At 34.4% G+C, this 25,476-nt stretch overlaps 2 protein-coding genes across 4 annotated transcripts; one reads left to right on the top strand and one right to left on the bottom strand.

Moving 5' to 3' along the window:
- Window positions 316-1,954, bottom strand: LOC105176009 (HMG1/2-like protein). The gene is made up of 8 exons (XM_011098676.2): window positions 1,787-1,954; window positions 1,655-1,708; window positions 1,438-1,554; window positions 1,279-1,336; window positions 1,127-1,171; window positions 963-1,043; window positions 727-816; window positions 316-626 (listed from the first exon to the last, which is right to left on the bottom strand). The coding sequence occupies exons 2-8, from the start codon at window positions 1,699-1,701 to the stop codon at window positions 603-605; spliced, it is 462 nt and encodes a 153-aa protein (XP_011096978.1). The 5' UTR covers window positions 1,702-1,708; window positions 1,787-1,954; the 3' UTR covers window positions 316-602.
- LOC105176007 (cancer-related nucleoside-triphosphatase homolog) lies at window positions 15,387-20,834 on the top strand. Of its 3 annotated transcripts, none has more exons than XM_011098673.2 (6): window positions 15,387-15,478; window positions 15,604-15,691; window positions 15,938-16,028; window positions 19,478-19,562; window positions 19,772-19,928; window positions 20,483-20,834. In XM_011098673.2, the coding sequence occupies exons 1-6, from the start codon at window positions 15,437-15,439 to the stop codon at window positions 20,596-20,598; spliced, it is 579 nt and encodes a 192-aa protein (XP_011096975.1). In that variant the 5' UTR covers window positions 15,387-15,436; the 3' UTR covers window positions 20,599-20,834. The 3 variants fall into 3 exon arrangements, with proteins under 3 accessions (XP_011096975.1, XP_011096977.1, XP_011096976.1); XM_011098674.2 differs by having other exon boundaries at window positions 15,398-15,492; XM_011098675.2 differs by lacking the exon at window positions 15,938-16,028.

Raw genomic sequence — 25,476 nt, 5'->3', positions numbered from 1 at the left:
TCTTCCCACCCCCCACCCACCCTCCGGGGAACCTACAAGTGTTCAAAACGACATCGCTTGGAACTCCAACACTTGTCCCCCGTTTGACCTCAAGAACCCTTTGAGATATTTTTTTTCCTTGCGAGAGATATTTTGTATTATAAGAAGACAGCAGCAAACCTAATCATATTCGGTCCACCAGACAATTCGCATTAAACAGATCATCATCACCCAACAGAACCACAGAAATCGCATTTACCTCCCCAAGATCGGGATGCAAACCAAGAATATTGATAAATAGAAGCGTGAAATCAGGAAAAACGAGACAACACATCGTGTACCCAAGATGATGATTATCATTAAGCAGAGGAGGATGGATCCTAAGGGAAGATGGGAGGAGGGAAATATCTTAAGAACAGCAGAGAAGTAATAGTACTACATAAACAAACAATCCCATCTGAGCAGCTATTTTTAATTTCTTTTTCCTACAAAAAAAGGCAGAAAAAAATTGAAGAAAAAAGGGCAGCTATTTATCAAAGGGTAAGAGTAGCCTAGTCCAGATGGAATTGTTGTACGATAATTTCTAGACAAAAGATTTAAATCTTGAAAACCCATCATTTTCTTCACTCGTCGTCGTCCTCATCTTCCTGCATATGAAATCAAGAAATTATATCAAGCTAAATAAATAGTTGAAGAACAGTAAAAACGAATCCATTTTTTTTTCAAAAGAGAGGGTTATATACAGACCTCTCCGCTGCCATCTTCATCATCGTCTTCATCATCGTTCACCTCGGACCTCGATTTGTCGGACTCTTCCTCGGCTCCGGCGCCGTCGCTCTGTTGTAAAATGTTGTTAGAAGTATTTTTCTAAGTTAAGCAGAAGTAGGATATTAGTACTAAGCAGGCCTATGATTTTTACTACTTGAATCTTGAGGAAAGGGAGGAACAAGAGAAGAAGCAGAAGGATTTGGTGAAGGAATTACCATCTTTTTGTTGTAAGCTTGAAGGTTCTTTTCATACTCGGCCTTCCTTTTCTCTGCCTTGGCTACGTATGGAGCTTTCTCCTGAAACAAGTTTTACTATAATCAGAAAACAGAATATACCCAAAAAAACGAAACGATTCAAGTCGAGTGAAAAGTATGCTTACAGCCTCTGACAACGATTTCCACTTATCACCACCGGCTTTACCTACCTGTAAGGATTTTTACCAAGAGAAAAATAAGCGAAATTCGGTAAAAACTCTTGATAGAAATTCACATAAACTCTGAATCTGATGGGAGGGGGGGAAGGGGTACTCACGGCGGCGACTGATTTGTTGTTAGGGTGCTTCTCTTTGTACGTCTTCCTGAACTCCTCCCTTTTAACCATCAAACAAAACCCAGAAACTAAATCAGCCAAAAAATCATATCTACAGGAAGAGAAAAAAGGTACGAAGAAAAAGGGAAAATTATACAGTACATGAAAACGAAAAAAGCACTGGCAGGCCTCTTGGGCTTGTTTGGATCCTTAGCCGGCTTCCCCTTCTTAGCCGCCGGCTTTTTCCCACCCGCTGCTGCTCCTCTCTTCACAGAGAGCCTTTTCAATTTCCCAAAACAAGAAACAACATATCAATTCCAAAATCAAATCCGAGAAACCCAAACCACAGATCTGAAACAAAAACACACGCAAAACCCACTTGGTATCAGCTTTCTTGGACTCAGCCTTGGATCTTCCTCCCTTCATCGCTCACCTGCAGAGAAACAACCAATAAACCGGTAAGAATCGGTCCGACTCGGGCGATTCAGCGGCAGCCCAGGTCCCAACTCACCTAATAATGGTACGAAAGAGATAGAGTCGCTGCTAGAGAGAGAAATATAGAGAGATATGCTTTGCGTTGGTCGTGTATTGAAAGTGTGCGCGTTGAGGTGGTATATGTGAAAGGAAGGGATAAGGGTCTCAAAGGAAAGAGCCTCAAAATCCTTACAAAATTCACTCACAAACCAAATTGAAGTCCGGGTTTGGGCGGGATTTCAAATTCCTCCCGCCACGTCACGGATCCGCGTCGCCCCCCTTCCACCTCTCCCATTGGCTCCCAGGATGTCCACTTTCCCCTTCTCTTGGCTTTGTGTTTTCTCTGTGTTTGTTGGGGAGGCGGTGGGGGCCGTCAGATGAAGTGCTGGCGGAACAGTGGGGGCACGTGTCCTGATCTGGTGGGATGCGGGGGTTTAGTGGTTTGCTGGTGTAATGACGGAATTAGCCTTTGTGTTATTACGTTTAAGGGCACGAGAGCGGGTGCGCTCCGCCCTTTATTAAACAAATCTGAGTAAACCTGATATGATTGAGATACGCGTCCTGAGCTGTGAGGACATTTTGGTAATTATCTGCTGCTATTGCTATCTAGGTTTTCCTTTTTCTTCCCAAGTATTTTAGGTGAGGAGCCATTTCAATTTATTTAGTCAAATATAATTTTAAAATTAAATAAATTTTATAATCTTTTGGATTTTGGACTATAACATTCTTCCAATTATTCAATTACCAAATTAGTACATATGGTATTTTGTGTTTCCATTATAATTTATTTATTTATTTAGTTAATATTAATGTGTATTTATTTTGTTTATTTCTATAACAATTAATTTATCTAGTTTTTAATTGATGTGCAGTTTATATTGAATATTTTTTACTAGCAATCCTGTACATAAATTGATGTGCTTAGGGAAACAAAACTCAATCACTTTTATCTTGTACCTCGGATCAAGAATGGCTGCTAGTGACATTAATAAATTAGTCTCACCCTAATATTTGTCAAATTTGATTTTCATTCTTTCAATCATATCTCGAATAAAACTATCATTGTCTAATGACTTCTCATCTAATAACACTTTTACTAAGCTGACTGCATTCAGAAACAAGTTTGAAGTGTTGGAAAAAATTTTGGTTTCAAGTAATCGAAACAACGTTTTGAAATAATTTCAATCTGATTTAGAAATCAAAAGCAATTAAAGCCACGTTGTAACAAACAGCATAAAGCAATTAGAAACGTTATTTAAGATAAAAAAATTTAAATTGAAAACTTACAACGAGAATTGTATCGTAACAATCCTCAGTCCAATTGAAATAATTAATTTAATCGAATCGCAGAATTACTGCTTGCCTTGAAGAAAATATACGTCCCATATCAGAGTGCACCGGGTTCAACGTAATTTCTCCCAAGATAAGACGGTTACAGTTCTTTCGATTTTGGATAAATAATTTTCATGAAAGTTGTAGAATCCTACTACAGTTTGAATAATGACCAGGATGAAGGGGGATTAGCGAGACCTCATCCCTAGGAAGAAGCAGTGGAATGAACCCGAACCTACTAGGAAGCCTTCCGCGCGCGAAATAGCAATAGAACTTTTCCAAACATTTGTAGCAAGGATATCGAAAAATACCTATATAACTGGATTGATCCCAGAATCTAGTTGCGCGGATGACACTACATGGACTGCACTATACCGAAGAACACCTCGACCAACCACTCAAAAGCTCGTAATCAAAACTTTTATCGCTCAAATCTTTAAAAGAATTATAGAAGCCGAGAAAGAGATGGAGAGAGATCACAAAGGATGAAAACTTGTGATTGTGGTTGTGTGCTTCAAGTGGGAAGTGGCATGCCTTTATATAGACATACCCAAAATGCAGCAATAAATGAGGATATAAATGCAATAATTCTCCCCCCCCCCCAAGAAACCGTCCAAAAGAAATGAAGCAGCAATGAAATTTGGTTGTAGTTTTTTATTCTTAATAAATCACATTCAAATTCAGATTAAACCAAATTCAAATAGCAAATGAAATTGAAGAGAATTGAAAATGAATTCAATTGCTGCTGCTGTTACAAATCTATGGCTTTCCACTATTTCAACAAAATTCCAACAATCCCCCACAAACTCATAGATTTGAACTCAAGTTTCTGTGGTTTATTTTCAACAATGGTACCTTCCGGTTTGAACCACTGTCTAAATTATCTAACGTCAGTTGTCACCAGGTCAAATGGAACTAAGCCTTGAATTTAAGCCTATGAGTGTGACAACGTCTGTCAGTAACAACAAGCCACCAGTTTTATGTTGATCTTTAGGGTTGACACTTAGGCCATGTGTTCTGATCTTGTTCATGAATATTTTCAGGAATAACCCAATTCCTTAGTTGCAGCCAAACAACGACATTCACTTAGCCAGGCGTCTCCGAGGATGCACTGCTAGCATCTCGTCTTATAAGACTTAACCCCATTCAGAGATAAACTCTTACTATACTTGCAGTAGCAGCACCTTCTAAAATTTCAGGGAAAGACTCCAGATACAAAGTATCAGTCTATTTGGTGCTCTGACATACCCTTACGACTTGTTGATACTACATTGAACCTTCTTTGTGGGATCTCTACTCAAAAGGTTGGGTTGCCGTTGTAGATACATTACTCATGGGTTTTCAGTCTCATCCCTAATCTGGACTTATGAACTTGTGACACATTCAATCCTTTCATCAAAGGATGAACAACATTTCCTTTATTCCCATAAAGTCAATGCCCATTAGTCTGTCTGACACTAATGCCCTTATAGACTTCAGTTACGACTCCTCACCTTTGCTACTGTGGTTTGGCTATCACAATGTACAGCAATCGGTGGAAGAGGCCGACTTACAATAGGAAGTTGTGATAACAACCCAAATAGCCATTCTGCCTCGGTACCATTCATATCTAATGCACATAACTTGACTTCAAATGTAGACCAGGTTATCAAAGTTTGTTTTGCAGACTTCCAGGAGACTGTGCCCCCACCTAAGGTAAAAATATATCCTGAACACCCATTACTCCCGGAGTTTTTGGCTATCCAGCTAGCATCACTATATCCCTTAAGAACAATAGGGAATCTGCCATAATGTATGGCCAGTGACACCGTGCCCTTTAGGTACCTTAGTACTCTATCCAAAGCACCCCAATGAGTTTTGTTAGGACAACTAGTGTATCTAGCCAGCTTAGAGACAGAAAAGGATATATCTGGTCTCGTGTCATTTGCCAGATACTGTAAGCTCCCAATAATTTTGGGAATACCTTAGCTGTGCAACTGGAACACCACTTTCATTTTTTAATAAAGCTACAGAAAGATCATATGGTGTCTTAGCAATTCTACTGTTTTGATAACCAAATTTCTCAATTATCTTCTCAACATAATGAGATTGAGAAATGGCTATTCCATCAGTTGAACGAGTCAACTTGATGCCAAGAATCACATTAGCCTCACCCATATCCTTCATTTCAAACTTATTTTTTTAAAAATGACTTGGTTTCAGTAATAATATCTAGACATGACCCTATTAACAGAATATCATCCACATACATGCATAGAATTATCATTTTATCTCTTTTAACCTTGCAGTATATACACTTATCATTCTCATTTACAGTGAAGCCAAATGCAAGAATAGTTTTATAAAAATGACTGTTTGAGTGCTTGTTTAAGTCCATATAGAGACTTAACAAGTTTACAAACTTTATGCTCGTTATCATGAGCTACAAACCCCTCAGGCTGATTCATGTAAATCTCTTCCTCGAGTTCATCATACAAGAAGGTTGTTTTCACATCCATCTGATGAATTGGGAGATTATACACCGAAGCAAGTGCTATAAGCACCCAGATTGTAGTCAATCGAGCTATTAAAGAATAGGTATTGAAATAGTCTATTTCATCCTTTTGTTTAAACCCTTTGGCCACCAATCTGGCTTTAAACTTATCTATGGTCCCATCAGGTTTCAGTTTCCTTTTAAAGATCCACTTACACCCAATAGTAGTACACCCCGGAGGGAGATCGACTAGCACCCACGTTCGAAACCAATGGAGTCCATCTCACTTTTGGCAGCTTCTTTCCACTGCTTAGCTTTTGAAGAAGCTATAGCATCTTTAAAAGTGATCGGATCATCCTCGATGTTGTAAGTGACAAAGTCACTTCTTAAATCCTTGACAATCCTAACTCTCTTACTCCGTCTAGGTTCATCTGACTCCTCATGAGTCTGATTAGAACTACTAGGACTAACCCCCACATTTGACATCTTTTCCACATGTTCAGAAATAGATGTGGAGGTAAGTGAATCATCAAACGAAACATTTGAAGTTATTCCTGTTTTTAAAGGAAATACATCTTCTAGAAGTACAACATCACGAAATTCGACTATTATGTTGACCTCAATGCCTAGAATTTTTTATTTAATAATCGAAAATCTTAAGGCATAACTTGTCTCCACATAGCCCAAGAACACAACATCGACAGTCTTAGGACCCAATTTCTTCGTTTGTGTTCCGAGATCAGCACTTTTGCTAGGCACCCCCATACTCGAAAGTATTTGAGGCTTGGTTTCCTACCTTTCCACAACTCGAAAGGAGCACTCATATTGTGTTTCAAAGGGACTCTATTCAGAATATAGCAAGCCGTATGTAAAGCCTCTCCCTACAAATACTTTGGTAACCCGGAGGTTAGTAGAAGACTGTTAATCATATCTTTGAATGGTCTATTCTTTCGTTTATCCATTCCATTAGACGAAGGGGAATACGGAGGAGTCTCTTCATGAATAATGCCAAAAGTTTGACAATATTCATGGAACTTACTCGAACCATACTCTCATCCTCTATCAGTTCTTAGTCTTTTAAGTTTTTTACCAATTTGGGTTTCTACTTCATTTTTAAATAAAATAAATTTATCTAAGGTTTCATCCTTATTTTTCATGAGAAACACATAACAATATCTACTGCAATCATCTATAAAGGTGATAAAATATCGTTTGTGGTCCATGGTCAAAACTCCATTGAACTCACAAATATCAGTGTGAACTAAATCAAGTATTTTCGAATCCCCCTCTCAATTGACTGGTAGGGTTTTCTAACTTGTTTAGCTTCTACACAAACTTGGCATTTGTAATTTCGTTCAATATTTTGACAAGGAATTAAATTCAAATTCATCATTCGTTTGATCAAATTTAGATTTAAATGACCTAACCTACTGTGCCACAGAGCAGAAGATTCAACATTCAATATAATAGAATCAGAAACATCAACTTTATTATTATCAACTCAAACTTTGAACAAGTTATCGTCTAAATAGCCTTTACCGACAAAAATACCAAATTATTGAATTACAACTTTATTAATTTAAAGATTAATTCATATCCCTCCCTAACTATTACAGAACCACTAATGATGTTTCTTCTGACAGTGGGTACATAATAAATTCTTTTTAGCGACAGAATGCGCCCTGAAAGAAACTTCAAGTCTACGCTTCCTATTCATAGTACTTCAGCTGTACTGGAGTTCCCCATGCTTACTGTCCTTCCACTGATGGCCTGATAAGACACAAAGAGAGATTTATCAGCACAAACGGTCACATTTGCTCCTGTGTCAATCAACTAATCATACGGTTCGTAAATAGTCAGGAGTTCGGGTTGTACAGATACATACCCGCCAGTTGCTCCTAAGGTGCTAGCACCGCTAGAACTTTCCACAATCATGTTGACAGCTGCCTGCCCAGTCTTGGCCTTTTTATTAGGACAAAGCTTGGCCGAGTGTCCAACCTGCCCACAGTTCCAGCATGGTTTGTTTGCTTTTGGTTTTTTATTTTTGGAGGCCTTGCTTTTATTGATGGAATTTCGAATTTGAGTTAATCTCCCACAATCATATTGACAGCTGTCTGCCCAGTCTTGGTTTTTTTATTAGGACAAAGCTTGGCCGAGTGTCCAACCTGCCCACAGTTCCAGCATAGTTTGTTTGCTTTTGGTTTTTTATTTTTGGAGGCCTTGCTTTTATTGATGGCTTTCGAATTTGAGTTAATCTCCCACAATCATGTTGACAGCTGTCTATCCAGCCTTGGCTTTTTTATTAGGACAAAGCTTGGCCCAGTGTCCAACCTGCCCACAGTTCCAGCATGGTTTGTTTGCTTTTGGTTTTTTATTTTTGGAGGCCTTGCTTTTATTGATGGCTTTCGAATTTGAGTTAATCTTATTCACTTTCTGTTTCCCCACTATAAGATTGGCCCTTGGTTGATGTTCAACAGGCATCTTGTGCGTTTGATTTCTATGTTCTTCCTCAATGCTGATAGCAATCATAAAAACATCCAGAGACAATCTCCCTTTTTGATGCTTGAGTGTCATGTCAAAATTTTTCCAAGATTTGGAAAATTTGTCCACTATAGACATAACCAGAAACTTCTCGGGAAGCTTCATCTCAGCATTAGCCAGAGCATGCTCAAGATTGATAATCTCATGAGTCTGTTCAGCTACAGATCGGTTCTCAACCATTTGATACCTTATGAACTTAGAAACAGAATACTTTTCGAGCCCTTGCTCTTCAGTATTATATTTTCGGTCCAACTCATCCCACATAGACTTCGCAATGTAAGAATCGGAACAATAGACATCGAAGAGCGTATTTGACAAGGCTGACAAAATCGCTCCTCTGCCTATTTGATCCCTTTCTGTCCACTGCGCTATCTCAGCAATTCTGCGATCGGTATCAATAGGTTCAGGTCTGATCACCTGAATCACAAACAAAAGTCCTTTCATCGTCAACCAAATTTTCATTCGTTGTTGCCAGCGTTTGAAAAACTGGCCCAAAAACTTATCCGGTAAATCGGTCAAGTCAACCTTGGGTGTGATCGGAATTGGAACATAAATCGGCTCGGCCATCTTTAGTGTTTTAGGAAACTAAAGGTAACGTTTAAAAAAAATGAGTTTGAAAAAGCGTTTTCCAAAATAGTTCCAACAACAAAATTCGATTTTTTAAAACCTATATATTTTCTTCAAGATTGTTGGAAAAAATTTTTGGTTTCAAGTAATAGAATCAACATTTTGAAATATTTCAATCGGATTTAGAAATCAAAAGCAATTAAAGCCACGTTGGAACAAATAGCATAAAGCAATTAGAAACGCTATTTAAGATAAAAAAAAATTTAATCGAAAACTTACAACGAGAATTGTATCGTAACAATTCTCAGTCCAATTGAAATAATTGATTTAATCGAATCGCAGAATTACTGCTTGCCTTGAAGAAAATATACGCTCTGTATCAGAGTGCACAGGGTTCAACGTAATTTCTCCCAGGATAATACGGTTACAGTTATTTCGATTTTAGTACTATACCGAAAAACACCTCGACCAAACACTCAAAAGCTCGTAACCAAAACTTTTATCGCTCAAATCTTTAAAAGAATGATAGAAGTCGAGAAAGAGAGGGAGAGAGATCACAAAGGATAAGAGCTTGTGATTGTTCACAAGAAACCGTTCAAAAGAAATGAAGCAGCAATGAAATTTGGTTGCAATTTTTGATTCTTAATAAATCACATTCAAATTGCAGATTAAACCAAATTCAAATAGCAAATGAAATTGAAGAGAATTGAAAATGAATTCATTTGCTGCTGTTGTTACAAATGTGTGGGTTTCCACCATTTCAACAAAATTCCAACATGAAGTTGGGTAGTCACTCCCAGAAATGATGTGTGTGGCATCTCAAAAAACTTCCAATATCGAACATACATTTTCAATTTTTTCTCAATATTCAAGACACTGACAATCATCATAATGTGGATCTTTAGCAGCAAATCTAAAACATCCTTGAACTTGATTGTAGTAGACAACATCTCATATGTAAAGTTCCACCTCGTTCAACAATCGTCAACTAACTTTCTTTCTGGGAAGTTTAGTTGTTTCACAATTTTAGAAAATATCAAAAATCTTGCATCTGATCTCCAAACATACTCTATGCTGTCACATATCACTTTAACGATGTTTTGAGTTTTACAAATACCATCTTGAGCTATAAGGTTCCAATATGAGCACAACATTTGGCATAAAATAATTTTCCCTCGCAAAGCAACTTTTTCTTTCTTTATGCATAAATCTTCAGATGGTAAATGGAATAATCATTGGCAGAAGCATTGACAACAAATGCTGTGTGATTTTCACTTTGAATATCCCAATCTTCCAAGCAACGCCAAATAACATTAGCAATCTCAAAACCTCGACAAGGAGGTGGAATGTGAACAAAATTGAGTATTGTTTCTATAGTTGCCAATTTTGATCAATCCAATGGCCAGTTACCACCATATACTCCATTTTTTGATTTTTTTTTTTTTATTTCCAACAATCAGTCGTGTGACTAATTCTGTTTACTTTTTTGCAATAAGTTCTTCAATTTCTTTTTCTTAGCCTCAGAGACATTGACACAATATGTCCTTATTGTTGTTCTTGAAACTCCTCTTACTCAAGCATTCCCCTTCTACAAAATAAATCAAATCACTCTTCTTCCACTTTAAAGAAAGACTTTTGTGCATCATTAGGTAGTAAGTTAGTGACTCTTTCATAGCTTCCATGTTAAACTTCCCATCTTGAAAAGTTGGATCGATGCTGGATTAATATTGTTGGGCATAAAATCAAGCTGTGTTTGCATCGAATTCTCTCTTTCCTTCATAGCTTTGTCTAATATGGTTGGCATAATATTGCAAGTGTTTGTGCAGCTGAGTTTGTTGGATTACCTTTACTTTTCATGAATATCTTCTTGCAGTGGTTACAAGATATCTTTATGTTGGAATAGGTGACCAAAATGCTAATTAGATTGGCCACTTTGCAATATATTTAAGAAATTTCTTTTTATTTTGTAATATTAAATTAAATGAATAAGAATAAATATTCATTTGGCCTTACTTTGTTGTTCTTACTCATGTAATGTTCACGCACTGCAACAAAGCCCACAGATCACTAATCAACTTGGGTTGCACATTTGATGGCAATTATGAAATCAACTTTCGAGGGTTAGATTTGAAATGTTCCAAGTCAAGAGTACTGAGAATGGGCATCGAGAGTTCTATTGAGACTTGCACTAAATATTGCGTCTATATGATGGGTGTTGTGTTTAATAGGTGACAAAGTTTGACGTCTATGCAATTTTAGTGGGGGGTTGACAAAGGTTGTCAAGCTAACTGAACTGACTCGTGGGGAGTCATCCTATAGAAGCTCGTAAGGCTTGATCGGTATGACTTGAACTCCTTGGCTCCAATAGTATTGGGTTTAGTCCTCAGACTTGAGGATTCATGCAGTCTCATATATGGGATGACTGTATCTAGGACTTGGTAAAAGATGACCATGTTCTAATATGGTTATTGTAAGCCTTGTTTCAGTGCAGTCAGAATATGTATGAAGATTGGTGAGTTCCAAGAGAGGATCCGTCGCCTATCATGAGATGATAGCAATCTCTTATGCATTCTAATGTGTGTTGTGCTCCGAGAGTCTGTGGCCAAAATGGGTGATCAAATAGGAAAGTATTTTTCTATGCTGATCAAGTAGAGAAGCATAATCAAAATATTAAGTATAGATGTATAGTCCAAGATGGAAGGATTGTTCCCTATCACACTCGATAGTCTTAAGGTTTAAGTCATTTTTACTTATTTTGTAATACCATGGACTGTTGGTAAATAACCACCCATGATAACGGGTGCTTTCGGATTAAGTGTTAATCAAAAGCGATTAATTAAATATGATTTAATTAAACTAGCGCAGAAGTATTTGCCAATTAAATTATTATTGACACAAGCCCAAGTCTAGCTGAAGGGTGTACCTACATAGTCACTAAAAACACCACTCAAGGAAGTAGTAGAATTAATTATTAATTAATTCTAGAAGGACTGACTTGATTTAAAGAGTTTAAATTAATTCAAGAGATTAAATGATACGATCATTTAAATGGGAGAACTCATGTGATGAAAAACCCAAAATTTAATTAATGAGATTAATTAAATTTGAGTTAGGTTTAATTTATTTAATAAGATTAATTTTAATTGAACCAGATGAATTAATTAATGGGATCAATTAATTAGAGTTTTGACTTTGGTAATTTAATGAGATTAAATAAACTGGGTTAGGCTCAATTATTTGATGAATTAATTAATTGGGTCGTGGGCTAGGATTTATTTGATAAGATCAAATAAATTTTATTTGGGTTTTTAAGAATTGATTGGATTAATTCTATGGAGACCCAAGTCTATGAATTAATTCTATGGAGACCCAATTTGTCCATCAATCTTTCGAATGGCTCCTATCATGAGTTTATCAAGCATCAGTTGGAAGATTGTTTTCCAGGAATGAATGGGTTCATAATTAAGATTTAAGAGTATCCGCCAAATATAATCAATTAATTTTTATCATTGATCTTAAATTTTAAAAAGGCTAAAGGGTTTAGATTTACTAATTTTAAATATATATTATAAAAAATAAATTATTACTCAAAAAAATTACCCCCTTCCCCCAGCCGCCGTCCCCACCCCTCGCCGCCAGATCCTCGCCCCCATTCCCACTCGCCACCCTTGAATCAGCGGTCGGCCAAAAATGCATAGTTCAGGTATGCAACCACCTTTAACGTCTGTTATTGCCCTTAATTTGGGCGATGGCAGACGTTGTTATTGCTCATTTTCTTTTAACTTTTTCTTTTAATTTTTTTAGTTTCTAAATTATAAATTTAAAAAAATGACTAAAAAATTAAATTAATCAAATTTAAAATAATTCATTTAATTTTTTTAAATATGTTTAACTAAATAATAATTTAAAATATTAATAATATATAATTTTTATCATTATTAACATTTATTTCATTAAGATATCTTAAATTTAAAAAACGAATTTACTAAATTTTGTACTGTGATTTTAATTAAGTATTTCAAGTTAAATTATAAAATTTCAAAATTTATATACTTCTTTCACACTTTTTAAGCAAATATATTTAAAAAAATACTTTATTGTTTAGATAAATGAAAATACAAAAAAAATTACTAAAAACAAGTAAAAAAATGCGCAAGTGAAATATATAGACACCATGAAGATATTTTAGTAAAAAAAAGGCTAAAAAATAAGGTCAAAAGCAGCTAAAGAACACCCCAAACGGACAAGGAGCATGTCTAATGCACCTCTGCTAATTACTAACTAAAAGAGTATTTTTTGCTGAATTTTACAAGACACAGGGAGGATTTTAACCTATTTTCAAAACATAGGGGTTAGTCTTTTAACTATTTCAACAAAACATAGGGGGGTAAAATATATTTTAGTAGAGTTTCTTTGGCCTATTTTTATAACACAGAGGGATTTTTAACTGAGTTTCAAAACATGCGATTTTAAATTTTTTTGCCTATACAAATAGGCTTTCTAAAACAAAATAAGATGATTTTGCCCTTAAATTTCACACATATCATGCATGTGATCTTTTTTTGACCAAAAGTTCCACCAACAAATGAGTAAGATGGTAAGTTAAATTCACATAGTCCGTGTGGTAAATTGAGAAAAGGAAAAAATAATAATAAAATATAAAAACGACCATAATTTGAAAGACAAAATATAATATAAAAAAATATAAGTAAATATAAACAACAATAAATCACATTCACTTCAACCAAGTACCTTCATCTCATTTAACAATTAACTCACATGCTAAGATAGCAACACTTCATCAAATACATACTTCTCACTTAGCAGTTGGTTCATAACAAATAGGTTACTTCAGAAGAGAATTCAATAGTTCGGGCACAAGACTTTTTTATAAAAAATTTCGTATTCAAATCTTGAATATGTGCTTATATGTTGAGTGTGTGAGTGTAAAAAAAGAAAAAATTGATTCATAACAAATAACTTTAGTTCAATCAATTATAGGAAAATAATTACAAATTAATAGGAAAGGGAATGATTACTTCGGATAATTTGAATTCTACCCGATATCAACCATTCAAAAGAAAAAAGAGTACCACCATATTTTTGTATTTTTTAAGATAAGATAAAACATACTCAATGTTTGTTTTTATGTTTTAACATCTTATTTGTGTGTGTGTGTGTGTTTTTTTTTTTCAACTTTTTATATAATAATATATTCTTTTTATTTTTCAACTTTCTATATAATTATATATATATATTTATATATATAATATAAAAGAGACATGATTAGACAATAAACAGTAATTTTTATCTCCAAAAAATACAATATTAAACATATAATATATTATATATATACATATTTAATATAAAAAATATATAAAAGAGATATGATTTCACAATGAACAGTGATTTTTGTCTCCCAAATCTCAACATCAAATCTACATCACTTATTTTAAAATATTTTAAATTACCTTAAAATACAAATTCAAACATACCATCTATTTTTAACACACACTTACTTATATTTATTTTTCTCTCTATATCTCCAAAACACAAAATAAAATACTCAAAATACAGATCCAAACACTATGTTAGAGATCCAAATTGGAAAACTAGATGAAAAAAAAAAGAAACAATAATCTTCAATTAAATATTTTTAATGTGCTCACACAATTAAATGGATTTATAAAAAAAAAATTCAGATATAATTTTCAAATATTTATATAACGGTATTTGAAGAAACTAAATTTTTAGCCTTAATGAGAATTTTATATTTTTGTTTTTATATTTCACAATAATCAATCATATACATTTCAATAAATACATTCATTTCGATCAACAATTATAGAAAAACTTTAAAATTATAATAAATATCTTGTAAGTTTATACATTTTGTAACTTGTTTCTTAGAGAGTTTATAAAATATTAAATTATATTTCAAAATTAAGCATTAAAGTGTTTGTACAAATAGAATTGTCAAATTTATAAAACGTTTGAAATGATAATTTTTTTTATAAGTTATATGATTAAAATTGAAAGGGATAATTACACTCTCATTTCTTAAAATTTGGTGTAATTACATATAATTTTTTTATAATTTAGAAAATTATATCTAGCACCTCTAATATTTGCTTTCATCTAACAAATAAGCCCCTCGTTCGTCAAATTTTATTAAATTTGCTGATATTCACAAACCCAGAATAGATATTTACCATCGATTGACTTATTACCAATTTATTGCAGGTCAAACAATTTTTTTTCGTACTAAACTACCCTTATATAGTGAAAATACATCTCATCACATATATTAAAGCGTGAAAATGTATGAGAGTAATTTCGTCATAAAAAAATTATTTGACATGCAATAAGTCAGTCAGAGGTAGATTTTTTTTATAATTTTTTTTGTTAATATCAGCAAATTTAGTGAATTTTGACTAATAAAGTGACTTATTTGTAAGACATAAGCAAATCTTAGAGGTGATAGATGTAATATTTCAAAGCACAGGATATTTACGCGTAATTACACCAAACCTCAGGAGTAGGGGTGTAACTATTCCAAATTGAAAATATTTATTAAAATTTTAAAACAAGTTGAAATTTTTTTATTATTTTTTTAAAAAAAAACTTATAATAAACTCAAACATTTTACTGAATTTTATAAACTTAATATTCTTTAATATCTTATAAAAATTCATAATTTATATTTTTAATATGAACTCAAAACTCAAAAAGAGCTTCTAAACCCCATCTTTGCAGAGGTGAGCAGACAAAGAAATGGCGGCTCCCGGAAAATGCTTTCTTGTCACTGGCCCTCCGGTAACTCTGCATTTGTATGCGTATACATGAGCTCAGTGAAATCTCTCTCTCTCTCTCTCTACATGTGACGCGCTCATTCGAATCGTGAAAACTTTGTGCATTTCTTGTTTTGATATCTTATGCAGGGAGTGGGAAAAACTACTCTGATAATCCGAGTGCTGGAGGCCCTCAAACAATCGAATCCCAGCTTAAAGATTCAGGGTTTTTATACTCGTATGCCTCCAAATTCTCATTCTTTATCTCGTTAGCGTTATGTAAGTTTGCTCCTATTTTGCAAATTGAATTGTTTGACTAATTGTATTCATTATTTGAAAAATTCAAGCTATATAATTCTGATTCCTTTGTGATACTCTTTGAAACTGATGGTGAAAAGTATCACGCTATTGAACTAGGGAAAGGGAGTATTATATGCCATTGTTTCGGTGAAAGATTGAATTTAATGTAATTGAATTTACCTAGGTGAGTTGAGAGAAGGGGCAGAAAGGGTAGGGTTTGAAGTGGTTACTCTTGATGGTCGTAGAGGTCCTCTCGCATCCACCACTATCTCTAGGTACTTATGCTGTATGTATTGTCCATTTTAAGCTATTTCTTTGTTTTTGATATGGCATTCGTATCTTTCAATTAACTTACGTTTTGAGTCACTAATCTCATATATCGATGATGCATTTTAAAGAATATGGTAGTACACTGCTTTTGGCTTATGCAATGAAAATGGTTTTCTGTGTTTCTTTATATGTTCTTATATTTCGAGATTTCTGAATAATAACAAGAAAATTGTTTCTCTGTAAAGAAATGATTATAGTTTTATGTTGTTTGGACTTTAAAACTATGAAGGTTATGCTGGACCAGAAGTATTTAGTCTGGAACAGGGATTAAGAGGATTGAATCTGCTCATGCACAGTACTAGTGTTTCCTATAAACTCTTATGCTGTCTTTTGCACTATCCATAACTGGTTTTTGATGGCGTGTGTTGCTTCTTAATGTGATGGCTGTGCTAAAACAACAACAACATGCATCCAAGCAGCCTTCGCATAAGCAGTGTCGGTGGAACTGAAATACTGTATCTTTAGTTTTTTTCGCTAGAATAATTTAACTCAAAAAAAATTGGGATACCAGTTCTCCTTGTTTTAGGAAAACATTGCAGATCTATGCTCCTTTCTCTTTGCATAAAAAGGTGAATACAGATGGTCCAAATAGCCTGAACAATTGAAAATCTTTGGAGAAGGAACTTTTTAATCTAGTAATTATTGACAACCATCAAACACATACAAGTTAGACCAGTTGAGTAATTTATTGCGATAATGGAAGAGGATACCGTTGTACAACATCATTTAGATAGGTTTTTAAATTTATCAGAACTGTGAGGAGAGCAGAGGACATCATGGGTGACAGAGATTTTTGAAAACAAGAATCATCCAAAAGCTGCAGTTACTTAGGAGGAGCTCTCCATGAAATGTGGTAGTGGTACCCTACTTTACACAAAAGTCATATATACATGAGAATTGAGATTGATAAATTCGTACATAACAGTTTCGGTTTTTGCATAAAATAACTGAGAGGAGTATGCTCAAATCAGAAATTGTTGTCCTAGTTGTAAGTTGCTTTATTAATCCCAAGCCTTTATCTTAACATGGAAAACCGTAATGCAGTCGAGTATAATCCTTTTCCCGTGTAGCAATTACTTCTTGTCTAAAGGCATGTGAAAAGGACAGGTTCTGGCATGACGAGGGCCAAGCAGTCAAATGTAACAAACTAGAGAAAAGAAGCATAACGAAAAACCATCATGGAGGCTTTCCCATGAAGACAATAGTTAGCTGGAAGATCGGTGGTTAAGGGCAAACTTTCATTTTTAGTCCTGTTATTATAAGGGTGTTACACTTTCATTTTTCCTTTGACAAAATACATTTAATTTTTTAAATATAATGAAATTAACACATTGAGTCCCGTAATGACGTAGTGAACAAATTTGATCTTGTAGTTAAATATGGGAAACTCTTTTAATCCTTTAAATTTTTTAAGGTGACACTAAGTCCTAAGTTGGCCGGTGACTGAAGATTCTAGAAAAAATAGCGTGTGTTTTCCAAAACGGGTTTAAGAAACCCCAATGCGTCGATTTACGTATTTCTAAGGGCAAGCAAAGGGTTTTTATGTGTTTATTTGACAAGATTTATGGTTGTTTCAAAGAAATTAGGCATCTTTAAGAGTTGGAAGAAAAAAATTTGGGTTTGACGAAATGGGAGGATTTTTGGGATGTAGCAATACATTTTCTGTAGTGATGAATGGCGAAGTATAATTAAGGCTTATCATCATTGTTAGGTTTAAAAAAAGTGCATAAACACACACACTATTTTTCGTGTCACTAATTGTGTCGCATTAGAGAAATTAGAGGATTGAATGTTTTTTCACCATATTTAACTATAGGACTAAATTTGTTCACTACATATTTATGTGATTAAATGTTTTAATCTCATTATACTTGAAGGATTAAATGTGTTTTGTTAAAAGAAAAATGACTAAAAGTGCAACACCATTGTAAAGTAAAAATGAAAATTTGCGTGCCAAAATATGTATATATACAGGCTACTAGCAGGTGCACTAGCTATAATGTAGAAAAATGTCGTTCCCACGAGAATTTAATGGAAAAAGTACCAAAACTGTAAATAATACCTAATTATTTGGATGATTGAATTTTCAGGGATGAGTTGTTACTACTACGAGAAATTAATGAAAATTGCACAAAAATAGAGTTGGAGAAATTCAATAATAGATGAGATGCTAAGGTTATAGGTCCATCTAATTGGTTGAATGAATTTCAAATTAATAAATTAATCTAACAAAGCATTTATTTCATAAGTTGAGGTTTTTCCCAAGTTCATCTTATATACTTTCTCAAGTTATAGCAAACCTATTGTTATCTAGAAATTAGTGGATCTCTCTTTTCTAATTGTCGAGACAGTAATACATAAAGATTTATGAAAATTCTATGGACTCAGGTGAATCATGCATATGTATCTCTATATATTATTCAATTCACACAATGAATTACCCTGACCATCAAGAATCCCTGTTCAGTTCATCAATATAATTTAAATAACTTAAAAGGTGATCAATCTCTCAAATCATAGCAAAAGCACAATGTCCATAGACATATGAAATTAAAAGCTGTAAATTAATAAGAAAAAAATATTCAATTCATTGTCTCAATTCGGCTTTCCAAAAGTCTTAGCAAATAGGGATTTAGTTCATAAGGTGGAAATCAAAAGTAAAGGAAGAAAAACTGAGAAACTCATGGTGTCGAAATCTAGCTTGAACGGATGTCGCATTGCTTGAGATTCTTCTCCAAGAATTTAGTATCCCTTGATTTTCTTTTGTGTGCTGCGTTGTCTCCTCTAGAGGATGATCCTTCCTATGTTTTTCTCCTCTCCTTTTATATCACCCTTACCAGGGCTTCCTTTCTCACAAGTGGAAGAAAAGGGAACGAATCTAATTGAAGTCAAACTCTTCTTTTTTTTACAAAATCCCTTTCCTTCTCAAATATCTGATCTAATTAAAGGATAGAATTACATAATAATGGGCCCATATATTCCCTTTTTTTCTCCCCCAGCAAATATTGGGTCTCTCAACTTGGTTCGCCAGCAGTGCCCATCCATTAACCAATGGGCACGGGTTAATGATCACACTTCTGGACCCTTCTTTGATAACCTTTGGGCACGGTAACTTGGCAGTGGTTCTGTTAATTTCCTGCAATTCCTCCGGCCTCTTTTTTCATCAAAAAGCTCGTTTTCTTCCTTCATTTCATTCATAGAAACACTTAAGATCCCTAAAAACTATCAATAACAAGCATTATGTCTTCGAGAATTAGGGAAACTAACAGGAAATAAACCACATAAATTCATGTTATCAATCGTTTTACTCATGAAACTAACTGGCTGAGTAAAACTTTACCTGGTGTCGTTGATGTTTTAGCTTCTGCTAGTAAATTATCTTTGTCCATTGCAGCCGGGAATCTCAAAGATGGCCTAATGTCGGAAGGTACAAAGTAGATGTCTCATCATTTGAATCATTAGCTTTGCCTGAGTTACAGGTGAGTGAAGTCTACATTTTCTTGTACAATTTACAGTTTCTGCTGTATTGAGTATTTTACAAATATCAGAAGTCAGAATCTTAAGTTAACTTCCTGGACCCTGGCTGATTTGTCATAAATATCTGATTCTTTCTAGGATAAAGTTAGTCAAACAGTTCCTGATTAAACGGAAGAACTTTACAGTTCGAACTGAATGTACCTCTGAACAGGTTAAGGTGGACACTGATCTGTTCATTATCGATGAAGTTGGTAAAATGGAGCTCTTTAGTTCATCATTCTTCCCTGCTGTGTTAAGAGTTCTAGAATCAAATATCCCTCTCTTGGCATCCGTCCCTATTCCGAAATCCGGCAGAGATATTCCTGGAGGTACATGATTCCAAACTCAAATGCTAGAATTCTTGTATCTTATGGACTGAAAACAGATGAAAACATGAATTGCATTGGATTGCAAAGATCATTTCCTTTCTGTAGCATGTCAAGCAAAAAGCATAACCAAGTTGCAGGTTTTTCCATCTGGGGTATTCCTTACTCAGACATGATCAAATGTTTGTCCTGTGCGATAGTTCCTGAGCTGATCCAATTTGGATGATGTCCGTAATGTCAATTTCTCATAACTAAATGCTTATGTAGGACCTTTACAGTTACATCCATAAAATTGAAGAGAAAAAAATTGTTTGATATCAAAATATCCGATCTTAGACATGGATGTGCAATTTTTACTAGATTTGTGGCTTTTCTGATTGCACGTGTTATCAGGAAGTTATAACTTGACCCGACCAGAACATTTCAAGCAAATGTTTTGTACATATTCACACTCAAATTTTAATAATTTTATTAAGTACCAGAGACTGAAACAACTGTAGGTATTTGTCCTCTAATCCAGGAACGGCATGTTATTTATTTGATTTATTGTCTTGCAGTTGCAAGGTTGAAAAATCATCCAGGAGCTACTATGTGTATGTTGAACACGAGCAACAGAGATGCCATGAAGGAGCAAATATACTCCAACTTGATAAACTTGTTGCAAAATCAATAGATCTACAGAGATCTTATGTTGTTGTCTATTTCGTGAAATGAGCCACCCTTAAAGTCATAGAACTATGTGGGGCTTATAACGGCCCCATCCTTCCTTTTAGGATGTCATGTGCTCGTCTTTTAGTATGTTAGATCTAGGAGTAACGTCCTTTCGTACTTGTACAAGCTCATGCAGTGCTATGTTGAAGTTTGCAAAATATTTCAGAAGTTATCAAAGAGGTAAAAGTTGACTTTTCACTGTTCAAGACCTAAAGCAAGAGTTTCCTGCTTGGTTTGGTTTATTTAATCTTGTTTTCACTTATATATTCTTAAGTACAGCTGATTCAATTCTTTATCAAACTGTTGTACATTTTAAAGCGCCGTGAAATGGTGAGTTGTTAATGTTTGACTGTGATTCACCCATATAAGTCTGGATTCTGCCACATTGTTGTTTCATCGAACAAATATTTTGGCTGGAAATTCTCCATGTGCAATCAGGTCAGCTGCTTTCTGAGCTTATGCAGGAGGACGACCCGAAGATTAGTGATTATTCTGGTATGCTTGGTACGTTTACCTACATTTAGCTAACATGCAGGGGCTAGGCCGTTGGGAGACCAGACTCTGCCTCCGGTGATTTCAAACTTATATCATCTTTTAATGAGCTCGGACCAAACTGGAGTCTGAACTTCTAGCTCGCAGATGATTCTCTGAATTTTACCCTGTTGTACATAATCAATTGTGAGGCAGCATGCATCCCCAATTAGGAGCAGCCCGTGTTTAATGGCCATAGTCTCACTCTTTTATGGTCCTTCACTTCCAATATGATATTTCTACACAGAATGGAATATGGGAAATTCTTTTGTTCTCTCGGAAGATGTTTGGGATGTAAATTTTTTGCTTTGCATATTTAGAGCCCATGAAAGATGACGCAGCTTAAGGGAAGTGGATCCGTCCACCCGGTGCCTGATTTTTAGTAGGTAAGCAATTTGAAAAGGTTAATTGCATTTTACGTTCACGAGAAAACACAAATACGTACAAAATTATCCTGAATAGCAAGAAGAAGAAGGCGACAAGACCCCTTAAGCTTTTAGAAAAGAAGCTTATGGGCTCTTCCTTTAGAGGATCTTGTCGTGGTTTTTAAAAAGGAAAAATGCAAGCCACCTTATGTGATATACCATATATGCAAAATATCTCTTTGCATATATATATATATATATATTCATTAAATTATGTTTTTGTATTTTGCAAAATAGAGCAAATTACTCTCTTAGAAGGGTGGGTGTAATGCACTCATCCTTTACTATGTTTTTTGGTTAATTTTAAGAATAGAATATTAATTTTATATATAATTATGTATTGTTTTTTATACATGTGATTAAGGGTAGATCACATTGAAACTCTTTGAGATTCCAAATTACACAAACACTCTATATATTTGGTAAAATTACAGCTACCTCGTAAAAATGTTAATGTAATGTTTTTTCTTTCGAGAAAATTACAGCTACAACCCTGTAACGGGTGTTAGTGTAATATTTTCTCAAGATGCGCAGTGGGCTACTTCAGACTAGGATAGGAATGAATTCATAAAAAAATAGGTTAGGTTGGCCTAAGCTTGTTTGGAACCGGGCCGGTCCTAGGCTAATTCTAGGTATTGAAACTTGGGACCAACCCAGCTCAGCAAGTGGCCAGGACCACCTGGTCCTGAGTCGGGCTTGCGTGGGGTTTACTGGCCTATCTTTTCTAATAAAAATAATGCATAACATATAAGTTTTATTTTATTCTTCTAATTTTTTTTATATAATTTTGAAACTCTAAAAAAATCATTATCTTTATTGTTCAATTTTTTAATTTTCAGTACTTTAATTTGTTAATACTCTTTGTGTTTTTCTCTAAGTTTATTTTAAGTTCTTTTTGAATTTATTATCATCTAAATTTATTATTAAGCTTGTTCCTCAAATTATTACTTAACTCCATTATATAGTCTTAACTATTATTTTTTTTACTGTTATTTTTTGGTGTGGTTTAATTTATTATTTATTTTATTTCATAATACAACTATAAATTTAAGTCATTGTTCAAAAGAAAACTTCAATTTTATAAAAAAATAAAAATAAAATATTACATTAAGTCATTGTTCAAAAGAAAACTTCAATTTTATAAAAAAATAAAAATAAAATAGTACATTCGGGCCTGATCCTGGCCGATTCATGGACTGGGCATGGGTTTATAAATGAATCCAATTGGGGGCCATTCAAAGGCCCGAGACCGCTCTAGGAGCGGTTATGAGCAGTAGTGGGTTGGTTATGGGTTAGGTTTTTTCAGGTTGGTCCATGTCAGTGCACCTTGGAATAGGGGGTGTAGTTGTAATTACAACTATAACCTCATGAGGCGTCATTGTAATTTTATAGAAAGTAGAGGGTGTTTGTGCATTTTGACTTAATCTCCGGGAATATTAATATAATTTATCCTATAATTCATATAATTAAGTAATATATTAATATTTAAAATAATATATATATATATATATATATATATATAAAAGTAATTAGAAAACTTCATCCCTATTGGCCCCCCTGCGCACCCAACCCCCTTTACCGCTAGTCTACCCCCTCCACTACCGTTGCTGCCTTTGCGTTCGTCCCCACCTCCTCCCCTTTTTGTCGCTACCTCCTCTCCTCTCCCTTTCCTCGTTGCCATCGTCGGCGCCTCCCCTCTCCTTCTCTCTCTGTGCCTCTTTTCCCTCCCCTATCGTTGCTTCCCCCCTATTTTCTTCCTCTGCATTTGTCTTCACCATTGCTCCCATCCCCCTGTCTCTCGAGTATCCCGTTGTCGCCTACCTCCCCGCACCACTCCCCCTCCCGTTCCTTCCTCTGTCGCCGCCACCTCCCTTCCTCACTCTTCCCCTCTCCCTCTCTATATATATTATGTACATATATATATATTTAACTTTTAATTATATATAAAATAGATATTTTATTTTTTCGAGAAAAATTTAAATAAAAATAAAATATATATTTTTACGTGACAAAATAAAATTCATAAAGACTGTTCAAGTATGCATATGCAGGACGCTTCATTGGATAGCCTCCCTATTTTGTTTTATCACATACAGATGTGTGTATACGCGTCCATCTTTATTTAATGGAATAAATTACTATGGCCATACACAGGAACTATAATATTTTCATCCATCCTTATTTTTCTAGTTTGTTTTACGAAAACATATAAGCAATTTTTTTGTGATATCGTAAATATACAAATTATCCTCTTATGAAAATTCCTGGACATACTTTTGTATTATGGCTGGCGATCCTTAATAGAGTACTCTCTATTATGGATAAACCTTGGTTGGCTCATATTAATAGTTCCTGCGTACTTTGTTTTGATGGTGCTGATGAGACCATGATCATATTTTTTTTGGTTGCACTTATTCGCGTGGCTGTTTGACGGTGATTCGACGCACACTTCGATTTGATTGGTCCAACCGAGCTTGGGCTACTGACGTCTTATGGGCTGCTCGCAGATGGAGAGGCAAACACTATGTTTCTATGGCCTACCGCGCTCTTTTGGCCTAGTGTATGTACCATATCTGGCGTGAGCGCAACATTAGACTATTTGATGGAGTACATAGAGATACACGCACTGTGGATACGCTGATGGTTCGAGATGTGCAGCAGAGGATTCTTAGTGTAGAATTACCTACTGCTATTAGCACTTGTGCGCTTTATTGCTTATGGCGGATCCCTTGGCTTGTCGAGGAAACCGCTTAGATTAAGCAAGATGTATTATACTATTATATTTTTTTTACTTAATGAAATTTACTTTACTGAAAAAAAATAGTGATTTACTTCTCTATTTTTTTTTAAAATACAATAATTTACCCTCCCATGATTTAAAATGAAGCAATTTACCTCCCTATATAAGGAGGTAAACTGCTTCATTTTAAAAAGTATAGGGAGGTAAATTGCTATATTTTTTTTCATAAGGGGGTAATGTGTTCATTTTCAATATCATATGGGGGTAAATTGCTATTCACCCTTTGTTTTAATAATAATTGTTAATTAATTATATAACAAATATTATTACCTACGATAATTAATATGTTGATTATTGTAATTATTAAATATTATTACAGACATATATATCATTTAATCATCATGCACATATATTTATCAACTCATAATATGACAGTAGCAGCAACACATGATAACAAATAATTAATTGTTTGGGACAAATTATATTTTCAATTGGCCCCACCATTGAAAAAAGGTTTGAGTTGCAAAATTTTAGAAAAAAAAGACGGGATTTTAAGTTTTCATTATCATTCAAAGGAAAACACTTTCTTGAAATCATTTTCTTATCATTTTAAACTTTCATTATTATCTTGTGTTGTTTAATTTTGTCTTCTTATAACTGTTTATTAATTTAAGCGTTAGAGTATTTTTTTTTTTCAGGTCCCATCTTCCAGATTTGCAAGAACTTTTACCTAAAGAATTCAAGTCCAAAATTTACCTAACGAGCAATTTTTGGTTCTCGCAGCAAACATATTTTTAATATTCTTAAACACATACATTGAATGTCCCCACATTGAGCTAGTATTTTATTATTTTTGCATTAATCGAATCAACCTCGAATTTGAAAGCTTATCGACCAAAAAAAAGAAAAAAATCACGTAAAATTTGTTAAATTTAACAAATTAAATTCAAATGAACTTATATCGACCATTTCAATCGAGCTTCGAGTAATTTAATCTAATTTTCATCCTCACTAATAACTGCATTGATTTATATGTTTAAATAGCTCATAAGTAGGGAGGAGGGGGTAATTTTTAGAGGAAAGACTAAGACAACACACTCACAATATTGAAATGGTCTAAAGTGTGTTCAAAAATTGAAATATT

Source organism: Sesamum indicum, linkage group LG13 (genome assembly GCF_000512975.1).
Source record: "Sesamum indicum cultivar Zhongzhi No. 13 linkage group LG13, S_indicum_v1.0, whole genome shotgun sequence".
In the NCBI taxonomy this organism is placed as follows: Eukaryota; Viridiplantae; Streptophyta; class Magnoliopsida; order Lamiales; family Pedaliaceae; genus Sesamum; species Sesamum indicum.
Note: the sequence above shows the minus strand (reverse complement) of the source record. Positions and strands in the feature narration are given on the sequence as shown.

What these genes read in the sequence shown, in the direction of transcription:
- LOC105176009 (XM_011098676.2), bottom strand. Translation starts at nt 1,701, where the DNA reads ATGAAGGGAGGAAGATCCAAGGCTGAGTCCAAGAAAGCTGATACCAA. An exon ending in ACAACAAATCAGTCGCCGCC is followed by an intron (nt 1,172 to 1,278) that starts GTGAGTACCCCT and finishes AAATCCTTACAG; the next exon opens with GTAGGTAAAGCCGGTGGTGA. An exon ending in GGAAATCGTTGTCAGAGGCT is followed by an intron (nt 1,044 to 1,126) that starts GTAAGCATACTT and finishes AACTTGTTTCAG; the next exon opens with GAGAAAGCTCCATACGTAGC.
- LOC105176007 (XM_011098673.2), top strand. Translation starts at nt 15,437, where the DNA reads ATGGCGGCTCCCGGAAAATGCTTTCTTGTCACTGGCCCTCCG. An exon ending in GATTCAGGGTTTTTATACTC is followed by an intron (nt 15,692 to 15,937) that starts GTATGCCTCCAA and finishes GAATTTACCTAG; the next exon opens with GTGAGTTGAGAGAAGGGGCA. An exon ending in CGGCAGAGATATTCCTGGAG is followed by an intron (nt 19,929 to 20,482) that starts GTACATGATTCC and finishes ATTGTCTTGCAG; the next exon opens with TTGCAAGGTTGAAAAATCAT.